Here is a 13,620-nt window from a genome sequence, read left to right as displayed (position 1 = left end):
TAAATCTACAAGCTTTTCTTTCCATTTCCTAAGATGTGACCTTTGTAATCTGTCAAACTAGTCATATTAGATTCTTTACGGGTCATATCTCATACTTATAAGAGAGTGATAAGCCAACACGGCAACACCTAACAGCCAAATATTTAAGAAAAGATTTTGAGATTAAGAGTTTTACATCTGAACATCTGACCTACTTACACACTGCTTACTGATCGTATCATCAAGACCAGGGGAGATTTCCTTTTGAGGCAGGATTTTTCCAAATTTACCTTCAGCAAAAAAAAAAAAAAAAAAAAAAAAAAAATTGTCAAATAGCATGGGAATGCATCCAAGTCAAAATGACCGTTGTGTCTCTTATGAAATGGACTTATGAAATGGAGTTATTCCTTGCCTGATGCTTGTGCATGCTCTCCTATTGACTCCCCTAGGTGCATAACGAACAAACTCTCCCATCAAAAAACACTTCCTCCTCTCCCTCTAAAAAAAGAGAAAATAATGCTTCATAATCATGGAACCTCTGTGCTAGCACAGGCATGAAGGGAAACACATGCATCAGGAGAAAATGGAAGACTACAAGACAAGGCAATACAAATTCTCTCTCTCTCTCTCAAGAAAAGTTCAATGGGTTAACATTCTTTTCCTTTTCGGTGCCACATCAACTTTACTCTTTTGTCTCATCTTTAACTCCTTCCACAAACAATTCATATGGCCTAAATGGTCATAAGAGACCATAAATCATTTTGCTATGCATATTGCCTCTTTCTTTTGCTTGAACTTTTGCCTCTCCCACACTCCTCCCTCTTCAGCTTCCTTACTTTATTTCACTAACCATCAGGGTTGAAATCGTCTACAATTCCGATCTCGTATAATTCTGTGCAATACCATCTTCAGGCGGTGACATGTATATTGATACCAATACAATGATCCAGATCTAATACAACTAATAAAACATTAAATCAGTGAAGAGGCATTTAAATCAGATCTGGACCATTGCATTGGTATCAATACACGTGTCACCACCTGAAAATGGTATTGCACGGAATTGTACGAGATCAGAATTGCAGACGATTTTTTTCCCTAACCATCATGTCTACTCTTAACTGCTATTCTCCTTTACTTTCTGTCTCTATTTTCTTTTCTGAGAAATGTGTTGGTTGGAAGAATAGAAGAAAGGTGTGGGAATTTGGGAAAAAAATCGTCTGCAATGCCAATCTCGTACAATTCTGTGCAATACCACCTTGAGGGGGTGACACGTGTATTGATTCCAATGCAATGGTCCATATCTGATTTAAATGCCTTTTCACTGATTTAATGTTTTATTAGTTGTAGCAGATCTGGACCATTGTATTGGTATCAATACACATGTCACCGCCTAAAGGTGGTATTGCAAGGAATTATACGAGATCGGAATTGCAGACGATTTCAACCCGGGAATTTGATCCCAAGACCAGACTACAATAATCCAGTGTCCTTTACCACTGGAGCAAATGACACCCACAATCTCTCTTTTTATCTCTAGAATGCAATGAAGACGCCTAACCCTAATGGTTCCTTTCATGGGAAGGAGGCATTAATGAATTCAAGTGATCTTAGTTGTTTCAATTGATCTTCTGGGTGGATCTAGGAGCCAAACAGGTTATTTCCCACTCATTGCTTGCAAAATTATTTCATAGACACAGAATGATATAGCCATGCCCAGCACAATTGTTTTTCTGGGCAGGGTGGTCTAGCAGAGAGAAAACAGAATACTAGGGGAACACTATTCTCAAACCAAACTTAATAACAGAAATTGGAGACTTTGGTTCAATCAGGTCAGGATGTGGGTTCAGATGGCGGAACTAGGGAGTAAAAGCCCTTGCAGATGAAACATAAGCAATAGACAGCTCTATTGAAGCAATAAATACCTATATTGGATTGAAACCTCAACTTCACCCAGTAAGCCATTTTAATTGTTCATTCTCAATGAGCTATAGTCCAAATGAAACAAAGAAATTGCCAAACAGTACTTTGGCCTGGGGAGGAATATAAAGCAATCTATAACTCATATCAGTTCAATGTAAGCTGCCATGGCCAGGGACGGAGCTTGTCAACTACTCTAGCACACAGGGAACTAGAAAGAAGGAACAAAGAGAATGCTCATGAAGGATGAGGCCCCGACTGCAAAAAGAAACATTACCAGAAAAAACACGCCCATGCAGTAAAAAGTAATGAAAGTCAGATGCAAGGACCATACACGTTTGTTCTACAAAATCTACTGAAAGATGGGTGCAGGAGTTGCTCGAACCCTACGCCGAGTGGTCATTCCCCTAAAGATCAAAACTGGGGTTCTTGACAAATAAATCAATTGATGGAACCTGTCAAACATAGCTAATTACATGCTTTTAACAATTTGATTCTTTTGCTCGAAGGAACTATGCTTTCACCACTACCCACCACCAGAAAAACTGTCATCTACCATCTGTTTTTCAGTGTTAATGAGAGCAGAACGGCTGAAACTACTCTGTTTCAGTGACCGGAAGGTATACCCCTTCGGCTGCCAACCAAACATTGTCAGGACGTTTGTCTCGAACACCACAAACCTGTATAGGTACAGCATGCAAGTTTCTAGGTTAAGAACTCCCAAAGCAAAACATTTCACATCGACTCTCATAAATCTTCAAAACCACACTTTGTTTCTTTTTACCTCCTGTTGACCTCCAGCTATTCTTTGATATTTCTTGTTGTGACTCTGTAGATAACCACCAGTTTCCACATGCTGAAGCCTGATCCTCTGGTTTTGCTTCCATGTTTTCCCACCCCCCTCAATCTCAAGCCTGTACAGTTAATATGACATCAGCCATTTGGATGAGCTAGGTATTCTCAAAAAGTCATTTCAAAAGAATTACCAAGATCTCACCTCCAATAATCCCCAGCATCAGATTCATCTTCTCCTCCAAAGCAGCTCACCTACGCAAGAACAAGGTATATTAAATACAAATTATTGCAGCAATAAAGCATTTAATTATGCAACCACATTAAAAGGACACGAGATTTGAGAACAAAGAGATCAAAATTTCCAATTAGACCTGAGTTGACACTTTTTAAAGTGGAAGAACAACTTACCATAAACTAGTTAAATTTCCAACAATGCACCATGATTTGTGATGGTCACTTCAAACTCAGGATTCAAGGGTGCTACTGCATTTTTGTTGAGAACATGGTGGTCACGCCATCTAGGCTACCCTAGGCATTGAAGGGAAAAAAATCAAGGTACCTCGGCATTGCCTAGCTGACCAAGGCACCCTTTGAGCTAAGGTGCCTGGACTCCTAAGGGGCACCTTGACAACTATGGTTGAGATGAAGATGGCCTAAAACATCCGTTAATTAAGATATATATATATATATATATTGTTTTCTGTCCAGGAGCATGGCCCCTGCGCCCCCCAGCCAATGAGAGTGCATGCTCTAGCATTGACCAGGAGAGGCATGGTGATCATTTCACAACACCCTGTGTCTGGGCGCAGGGCGTGCTCTCAGACAGAAAAACATGTCCCCATATATATATATATATATATATAGCACTGAAAAGAACAGGGACATGAACATCAATTTACCAAGATCAAAGATATGGATGTGAGTTCCCCAATGCTAATCTTGATTCACTACCCTTACATCATGCCAAATTTAATAGAAACACTGATATTAGCAAAATCAACAATAGGATATATTCCAATATATTGATTCAGAGATTTGCATTGACAAACGAATATGAAGGTACTTAAAAGTGAGAAGATAAATCTAAACTTAAAGGGACTCTCCGAATGACACCTCTATAGGTGTGTCTTAAAGGGACAGCGCCACAGTGGAGCATTCATCTAGCACCCAAAACAGGGATTCTGACACACTCGTCAGGGAGGTATTATCCTCATCAAAATCTGGCTTCCCCAACCTATACAGAGCTTCTCTTTGTGGGTTTTCCTGGGTTTCTTCATGTTCCATATAAAATGGTGAAATAAATGCTGAATTGCGAGTTCCTGCCTCTGGAAGCTTAGGGGAAAAAATCTAGCTTTTCAACATTAGCTTCTGGTAATCATATGAAACTAGTCAACTTTTCAACCTCGTTCATCCCAATTTATTTGTATTGGGGAAATGGGGAACCAATGAGGACAAATTTAGGCATGAAGAACCAATAGTCAAATTTTCAGATTTGAGCTGACAGGTTAAGGAGGAAGATTGGAGAAGAAGACCAAATAGATGGAATACGAAACCATAGATTCCTTTCAAGTTGGATTTTCTTGAAGCATAGAGTGGACTGACGAAAGCCAAAGCAGGGTTAAGTTTTGAATCTTCTGACACACAGGCTGTGTTGTAATCAAGGCAAAGTGAAAAAGAGAAAATGCCACCCATAAGGCCTGCTATCATGCTTTGGTGGATAAATATCAACTAACCAGTATCAGCATCACCCCTCTTTTGACTGGACTGACTGTTTTTGGAAAAGGTATGCAAGAATCTTCTATTGTTTTAGAACAGTACTTCAATTTGATTTTACAGTTCTTCACATTGACTTGAGTTTGAGATGTTGTTTCCAAGATGTCAGAACACTTATTCAGCATTGATGTGGAATATATTTTACCCTTCATTGGATCCCATTTATTAGAAAATGCCATGATAGCTGAGGAGTATGAAAAGAGGTTACAAAGATTTTGACACCTGAATCCCAGACTTAAGAGTAAGAAATATACAATATATGAAGGTACTTCAGAGTTCAGATATTAATATTGCATCTTATTGCATCAACATTGAATTTTGAAGTATTCAGTTATCATGAACTCTCAGACCCATAAGAGATCGAGTGGATCATGACAGGCCAGATACCATTAGTAAAAAATGGAGTTGATGGGAGTGGCACAAGACTGAAACAAGGATTCAAGTTTTTAAAACCAAGCCTTTGGCAATGGATTATGTTGGGGTTCTAGAATCATGTCTAAAACTACATGTGCCATTCTACACTTCAAATATTTTTAATGTAGAGGTGGGTGTGGGTCACAATGACCTAACCCCAAGCAGGATCTTTCAAAACTCACAACTTATGCAACAGTTTTCCAGCAGCAAGGAAAACAACAAACCACATAAACGATAGGTGAATGATAGGGTGTCTAACTCTTTAAACCCTTACAAGGTCTGGCTGGTTGATTCACTCTCAAAATCTGGTCAGGAATTGATGGTGGAACTGGGGATTCTGGGCCTTGAATGTTACTGCAGTAACACATCAACCAATGAACCGCAGGGTGGATTCTTCAGTCTTCAACAAGAACTCAAAGAAGCAATAATAGTACAGCCTTCAGTTGATCGGCAGAAAACTGGAATAGCAGAGCAGCCTTCAACTCTTCTCAGAGATTGAATATTTTGAAAATAGAAACTACGAAACTCGATGTAGGGAAGAAGAGGAAAGGATAGGGATAGCTGGATAGGAGACTATCTGAGTCCAGGGTCTCTAACCTATGGCTTCCCACCGTTTGTTTGGTCTCTCACCAATGGCATCTCACCATACACTATCACAGAGCAAGCACAAAACTGTGTTTTTTTTCTTTTTCTTCTTAACCTTGTTGGCTGTAGAACAGCCTTTGTTCTTTATTTATAACGTCAATTGGTTACATCAAAGGGACCTTCCTTGCATGGAAAGGAATCCCCCACAGATTGAGCTTTATGCTAAATAGAAACTACTTACAAGGTATCCCAATCCCAATCTAATTAACAAACTAAAGAGTACTAAAAAAGGGAAACTGATAACAACCTGTAAAATACAAACTAATCTTTAGCTAATAAAATACCCCATGCAAGGAATAAAACTTCATTAAAAAATATCACTAACACAAGCTGTCAAATAATCTTCTATATTCTCCATTTATTTGTCATGGGGCCCACCAAAAATATGAAGAATCTCTCTCTTAGACAGGCTGTACAATGGCTAATCTTCTAGAAATATCTCTTAAAACAAGGTTGGTAGATATGGCCAGTTGATGTAGATCAAAGCATGGAGGACCAGAATATTCATTAGAAAAAAAAAAGCACATCGGTCGCGCTAAATTTAAGATACGTATCGAAGAGTATCGTATTGTATCAGAGATACACTAAGATATGTTTCCCTTTCTATGTCATTCCTTTTTTATATAAGTTGTCCAAGGACAGTAGATAGTTTCCAGTTTCAGTTTATTTCTATTTTTCTACTTTCTTCAGAGGCAATTAATTCATCCCTATATATTGTAATAGACTCCTCAAGAGTCCCATAAAATGGAGTAAAGAAAAAAGAGAGCTTTGGCTTGGAATCTGTGAGAGGTAGTGGCTGTGAGATGCAGTGGCGGTGAGAGGCCATGGGTGAGAGACCGAAGTCTGAGAGAGACTACCCTATCCCCCTTCACTACCCCTCCTTATCTTTTCTTCTCTATTTTCTATGGTATTCTCAGTTTCTATTTTATTGTTTTGAGGTGCTGGTTAGTAAAACTGCTGCTGTTCAGTGAAGGACTTGCTGTCCTCCTCTTGTAGAGTTGGTTCTTTGTTGACCTGACATCTACATTACCAATCATTTCATAAGAATAAAGCTGGTCGATCCCCATTATGTAGGCAGAATATTGGCTTGACATGTTGGGTGATATCCTCTTCAATTTTGGAAACATGTTGGCTCAGAATCTATTCAAATTGGAAGATAATATTCCACAAAATATGCTGGACACTACTTGTCCTTGATCATAATTGATTGGGATAATTGACCCTCCAATTAAGCTATAGCCAATAATTAATCCGCTTCCCATCCCCCCCCCCAACCCCGCCCCCAAAAAAAAAAAACCTTCTGACAAAGCATCATACAGAGCCTTACTGCCTAAAGGTTGAGTGAGGTTTACCACAGAAGGAATGTAAGCAGCGAGGCCTACAAAATTCTGAAATGCAATAAGCATCAAGTGAAAAAGATGCGTTAGGGAAGTGAATGAGAAACGATTGGGAGTATGTTTCCCTACACTAGATTACAAGCTAGGTCTAAAATGTAAAATCTTTTTCAATTACCAGAAGAAGTGATGGTGATCTAAATCACCTAAGGCTTAGACATTCAGAAATCCCTAAAACGACCAGAATCACAGGGACTAGGGCCCAAAACCAGATTTAGGAGAATTAAAAAAATAAATAAATAAAAGGGAAATTTACATCCACCACCCCTCGCGTTTGCCCTAATTACGTCATCCCCCCTCGCGTTTCGTTTTTTACATTTAAACCCAAAAAACTAACACCGTGAGACTGGTGTTAGTTTTTTAAACGGAAAAGATGATTTTACCCTTCTGTTATATTTACCTAAAACATCTTGAGTCAATGACCATTTTACCCTCTGAACATTTTCAGCCTTAAAATCTCATACTTATCCACTACTCCCTTTCTCTGTTGTTCATGGTGAAACCCCTCGCCGGCGGCACCACATTTTACCCTTTTCCGTCAAACGCCATTAACCAAAACCTTCCCACTTTCCGTGAGGTCCCCTACCACTTCTACTGCATTTCTACACTCATCTCTTTCTAGTTCTCACTTTTTGTGAAACTAGCTTTGAAGTATAATGGGTTTTGAGAGTAACCCATTTCCATTTCTGCAATTCAATGAAGGAAGAAGAAGACGAAGATAGTAATCTTACAACTGTTGATATTCCAGGTTTTTGAAGTAGTGGCATCGCCGAGTTCAAACAAAACCCAGAAAGAAAGGTTTGGGCTTCCATTGAAATCTACCACAGAAGACAAACCCCAAAAAGGGATTGAAGAATAGAGAATAGGGGATACAATTATTCCATTGTGATGATAGTTCCTAAGCTTTTCCAGAGGGGAAGTGTAGGAGATACATGATGGATGGCCTTGTGGAAGAGCGCATGAAAGAGCTTAATAAATACATCAAACAATAAGTTAAGAAGATGAGAGGAAGGAAAACCAAAAACCAATATTTTAGATCGCACGAAGATAGAATGAAAATACAAACGCAATTGATTAAAAATGAAGCTACTCACTCTAATTTCACCATTCACACCCAATAATTCCCGAAAAGGAAAAGGGAAAAAAAGAAAAAGAAAAAATCAAATAAATCCAATCAAGATCTGGTCACTCAACTCGGAGAAATTGGAGATCCAAGGAGGAAAATATAACACACACACAGATAGAGAGTATCAAATATTTAGTAGGATGCAATCCCACATACATGCGTTTCTGAGTCTACAAAGGAGACCATCACTGAACGAAATAACTTAATTACCCAAAGAATGCAGCAATGAACGAGTACTTAACAGTTGCAGCCAAGATAGCAAGGGAGATGAAGAAGAGCTGCTAGAGGACTTGTACGCTTGCCCAGGTGAGGAGGCCCATCAGTCCCACGGCGAAGATGTTCTCCGGATCTGGATCCAACAGATTCCTCCATATGTAATTCAATGTAGGCCGGTCACCGTTTCTCGAATTTCTGTTCACCGTTTCTCGAATTTCCCCGACCGTTGAACCCATTATCTTTTTGCTCTGGCTCTGGTTCTCTGTTCATCTGATTATCATTCTCTGCTAAAACTACAAATCTTCTCAATCTTCCTGACTTCCGGGTTAGGGTTCTGGTAAGGAAGTAAGGAATGGTCCACGAAGTTCTAATACTTGCATGTCCTGGTTTTGAAATCGATAACATCAGTTGAAAAAATATTGTGCCATTAAAAATCCCTAACATTTCTTCTCCAACGAGTTCGGATTTCAATTCAGACTTCACAAGAAACAGAGATGGACTGAACGGACGGGTTCGACATTGAATGAGGGTAAAATCGTCTTTTTAATTGCAAAAACTAACACCTCTTACAGTGTTAGTTTTTTGGGTTTAAATATAAAAACCGAAACGAGAGTGGGGATGATGTAATTGGGACAAACTCGAGGGGTGGTGGATGTAAATTTCCCTAAATAAAAATCAGAAGGCCTGATCTGGCTATGAAGCTGGTCGAGTGTTTAATTTATGTAGGAGAACAAGATATCAAAATTTGAAACTAATCCACGGCTAGATTTCAAGTTAATTAAGTTTCCTAAGCGAACATGGAAACTAGAAACCAGGAACATAACAGAATTCGATTTCCAGAAATTTCAGAATGCAAAACAGTAATCAATGTTGCTCTAATTTTATGAATTGATAGCAGAATGAAATCTTCACAAAACCCTAAGACCATATCTGGAAAAATTAATTCAGAAAACAATCTAAGAAAACAACTTGAAACAGGATGGTTCAATTCGACGGCAAACATTGATTAAATTTGAACAATAATAACAAAGAATGTTCAGCAACAGATCCAGACGGGTATTCTGAAATCAGACTTGAAGAACCAATTCTAAAATCATAGATTTTTAATAAGCATAGTACAAGCAGGAATAAAAAAATGATAGAAAAGGTTGAAGCAATAGTTTCATTCACCAAATTTGCATGCAGGACTATATCCTTCTAACAAACTCATATCAAACCTAAAACTCCTCCAGCCAATAGCCTACCTTGGAGGTGGTCTTAACTGTTTTAGGATACTATAAATTAATGAAGAGAACAACTTGAAAAAAGGATGTACTCATGGTCATGGAGACCTGATCCAGACCAACTAAAAATCTTTAATAAAAGGGCGTACCCGGTGCACGAGGCTCCCACCACTGCGAGGTCTGAGGAGAGGATCATAATTTATGCAAACTTATCCCCGCTTTGCAGAGAGGCAATTTCCCGACTCAATAATGATAAAAAATAAAAGAATAAAATTATTTCACAACTTTAGTAATTAATAAATCTTGTATTCATTTCTCCTACCCATATTTTAGGCTCATCAAAATGGCCTATTACAATAAAAATCCATTAGACCAAAGGTCCAACATGTATAGAACCCAAGTGCCCAACTCAAGGCTTTAACCACTATTATAAACCACTTTTGTAATTTATTTGCATCAAGAAGATTAAAAAATATATGCTTTTTTTCATGCTTTAATGAGCAGGCCATCAGAATTAAACGTTAATAAGAAAACAGTGTGTTTCAGCCAATGTCAATAGACAAACCACAGTTTATCAAATACACATACACTGCAAAATACAGCAACCTCCAGAATCAACACACTAGTTTGAAAGAAATAATCATGATGTGCCTCTAATAGTGTATATTTCATTACCATTGCCCAGACACACTACTATGTAAGGAAATGGTCCACTAAAATCGAAGTGATAATTTAGAAAGTTGGCATTACACTATAAAGGATGCTAAAGTCCAATTAGAAAAATAAATAACAAAGATGAAAATTTTACATACAATTAGGCCTTCAAATAGGCAATTGAAACATGAACAAAATTGTGAAATAAATTGCCAACCAACCTCCAGGTTGCCTGATATTGGAGATGCGTGCAAATGGCTGTGCAGCCATTTCCGTGTCTTCATATGCTGCAACCTGATAATAGTTCCACCTTTGATTCTATCACCTTGTTTGGCAGATGAGTCCAGCACTGGCTTAGCAATCTGCACAAGAACCAAAACCCATTAAACTCCAAACACGATCAGGAGGGATCTGCACAAGAACCCAAAACAATTAAACTCTAAACACGATCAGGAGAGGGGAGGGGGGGGAATGAAATTTTCGTTCACATTCTTATCATCATCAAATCAAGAAACGTTCAAAGTATGGGGGGTGGGGAGGGGGAGATGATACCCAGTAGCTATTGGAGTCATCAACGTTAGGAAAACCAGTCACTGACTGCTGTCCACTTCCGGAGCCGTAAGGCACATCATGTGAATGCAGCCGGAATTTCGTCTTCTCATGCATCAACTTAAGCACCGCCCCATACGTAATCTGATAATTAAGGATAAGAAATTAAAGAATCTTTGAACTCTTTCTCCAAAGAATTCGATCAGTTTAAACAAATGTGGGGATTCGTGGGATTCACCTCAACACCTTCGGATGCGGCGGCCGAAGCGGGAAAAGGAGAGCTCTGATCCAATTTAAGGCCGAGGTATAGAAAGAAAGCGAGAGCAAAGAAGGAGATCGCCATGAAGAAGAGCAAGCCAATGAACCAGTTCTGCTGCCAAAAATGGAGATCGGACTGAGAAGGTTGTGATGTTCCTCTGTGATCAATCTTAGTCGGCCTAGAAACTAGGGATTGTGGTGAGGAAGAGGTAGAAGAAGAGGGGTTCCTTCGAGAGAGGCTCTGTGACCCTGAAGGAGCCACGATTCGCTCTGTTGGACTATCCAGAGCGAAGCCCCAGAAAGAATTTCGATCTCAGAGCCGCCGTCTTCTTCGATCGATGTGTTCCGAGTTGCGAGTTGCGAGTTCTGTCTCTTCTTCTTCTTCTTCTTCTTCTTCTTCTCTTCTCCGAGTTCTGATTCGTTGATTTCAGTAGAGGAACCTTTTCTAACTTGGGCTTGCCCCTGCTACGAGGCCCACGGCACAGCTTTTCGATGACGTTTCTGTTAGAGGCTTAGAACGAATGAGATTGTTACATGTGGTGTGGAAGTGACGTGGGAAGGCCTGGTTGGTTAGGAACGCGTCAAAGCTGTCGAAACGTTTTGAAAGACCAGGAAAAACGTACGACACGTGACATGTCTGGTAGGAATGGGCCAGCAGGGACTCAGCCCAGCCATAGCCCATATAAATAAGACGGAAGTTTGACCTGGTGAGTCCGATCCGGCCTGAAGCCCATCAGGGCATGGGCTAGGTAAGCCTTGGGAACCTAACCTGGGTCTGGGTTGATTACAAATGACATGTCATTAAGTTTGCCGCATAATTTAACACAGAGCTCAAATTTTCCTGGACTTCCCTATACAACAAGAACTGTCTTATCCCATTTAAATAGGGTTGACTATATAGATTCTAGTTCTTCAATCAGTTCTATTTGATGTCATACTTGATAAAATGAGTAAACTATGCATGTCTTTCTTGCACTTTCTTATATGATCCAAAATTTACAAAGTAATTAGAAGGAGGCACATGGAGGGTTCTATGATCAAATTATCTCTTTCTTTCAGGCTGCCTTTGTAAAAGGAAGACAAATTGTTAATAATATCATTGTAGCTCATGAGTTTTTTCATTTTTTGAATCATAATAAGTGTAGGGAAGGGTGATTAGGTATTAAGTTAGATATGCCAAAAGCTTATGATAGAATTGAGTGGGTTGTAATTGGGCTGTTTTTCAGTTTTTGGGTTTAGTGAGGCTTAGTGTGATATGATATATGATCTTATACCCTCTTTTACCTTTTCTGTTAGGATTGAAGGGAGTTGTTTTGGCTATTTTGAACCCTCTAGAGATCTTATGTAGGGCTGCCCTTTGAGCCCATTTTTGTTTATCATTGCTTGGAAGTTTTTTTTCCAAGTTATTAATGGCTTATTGGGATCTTCGTTTCTTTGGAGGAATTAAAGTTTGTTGGTCAGCCACTGAAATTTCTCATGTTTTATTTGCTGATGACACTATTCTGTTTTGTACGGCCCATGAGCATGATATTTCTTCTCTCCTTGAGGTTCTAAACTTATTTCAGGATCTTTCTGGTCAACAAATTAATTAGGAAAATTTTCTTGTATCACCCCTAAAAATGTCCATAATTTCATGTGACCCCCGAAACTTGAAATAAAAACTCGTACTATTTAAATGGCCAAACTACCATGGGAATATAAACTTACCATTACACCCTTGACCTTAAAACACCCAAATAAGCAAAGTAGCTTGTTGTGTCTGAATCTAAAACTCCATCTCTGTTGTGTATACCTGCGAAGAAAAGAGGAAGAGGAAGAAGAAGCTTCAACCATCTGCGAAGGATTTTCCACAAGTGATTTCTCTCTTTATCCTTCTCTTTGCGTTTTGTTCTTGTCACGATGCTAGACATTGAATGCTTGGATCTCTGTTCTTTGATCCGAAATTTTCTGGTTCATTTTTCATCTCTTGCAAATCTTTTGTGAATGTATGTTTGGGTTCACATCACATTCAGACTGAAAACCCAAATCCTTAATGGGCACCTTTGGTATCACTTAAGAACATGGTTTTTGCTCTAATTCTAGATTCTAGAGTCATTATCTCTTCGTTTTTTCTTCTAGTGGTATTTTGATGAGATTTGAGTGGTAAATGGTATGTGGTTGGTTAGGTGTGGTGAGTTTTGTGACCCACTCTCCATGGTTGTTCATTTTAGGCAAGGCCTGTCTCTAGCCTACTAATGCAGAATCAAAATTGAAGTCTTACCGTGAATGATTGCATCATCTTCTTTGGATACTATACATGGGTAATCATTAGATAACTACAAAAAAATGTGATTCCTATAAGTTCAAATATAGTGTCTTCTGCAATTAAGAGGAAGTAGCAAATACAAATTGCAGCATAAGCAGTGTTTGCAACAACTCTGCCTGACAACCTCACATCCAAGTTGGATGGCAAGAGCACACAGGTATAGGAAATTGTTAGATTTCTGCTTATGTGTTTTCACATACTACTAAGTGTTGCCAGCTACATCCTCCGAACACCCCTGTAAAATTTAAGAATGTACTTACATCCTTTGTCTATCTAATCTATTATTGAAAAATGGATGCCAAAACTAACATATGAGGGCTTGCATGATGATTTTTTATCTTTAATATAACAATGATGTTATTTTATTGT

At 38.9% G+C, this 13,620-nt stretch overlaps 1 protein-coding gene across 1 annotated transcript; it reads right to left on the bottom strand.

Moving 5' to 3' along the window:
• Positions 1 to 2,172: 2,172 nt before the first annotated feature.
• Positions 2,173 to 11,378, bottom strand: LOC122093998 (stromal cell-derived factor 2-like protein). The gene is made up of 6 exons (XM_042664576.1): positions 10,927 to 11,378; positions 10,692 to 10,832; positions 10,361 to 10,501; positions 2,897 to 2,946; positions 2,684 to 2,813; positions 2,173 to 2,579 (listed from the first exon to the last, which is right to left on the bottom strand). The coding sequence occupies exons 1-6, from the start codon at positions 11,029 to 11,031 to the stop codon at positions 2,496 to 2,498; spliced, it is 651 nt and encodes a 216-aa protein (XP_042520510.1). The 5' UTR covers positions 11,032 to 11,378; the 3' UTR covers positions 2,173 to 2,495.
• Positions 11,379 to 13,620: the final 2,242 nt, after the last annotated feature.

Source organism: Macadamia integrifolia, chromosome 11, assembly GCF_013358625.1.
Source record: "Macadamia integrifolia cultivar HAES 741 chromosome 11, SCU_Mint_v3, whole genome shotgun sequence".
NCBI lineage: Eukaryota > Viridiplantae > Streptophyta > Magnoliopsida > Proteales > Proteaceae > Macadamia > Macadamia integrifolia.
Note: the sequence above shows the minus strand (reverse complement) of the source record. Positions and strands in the feature narration are given on the sequence as shown.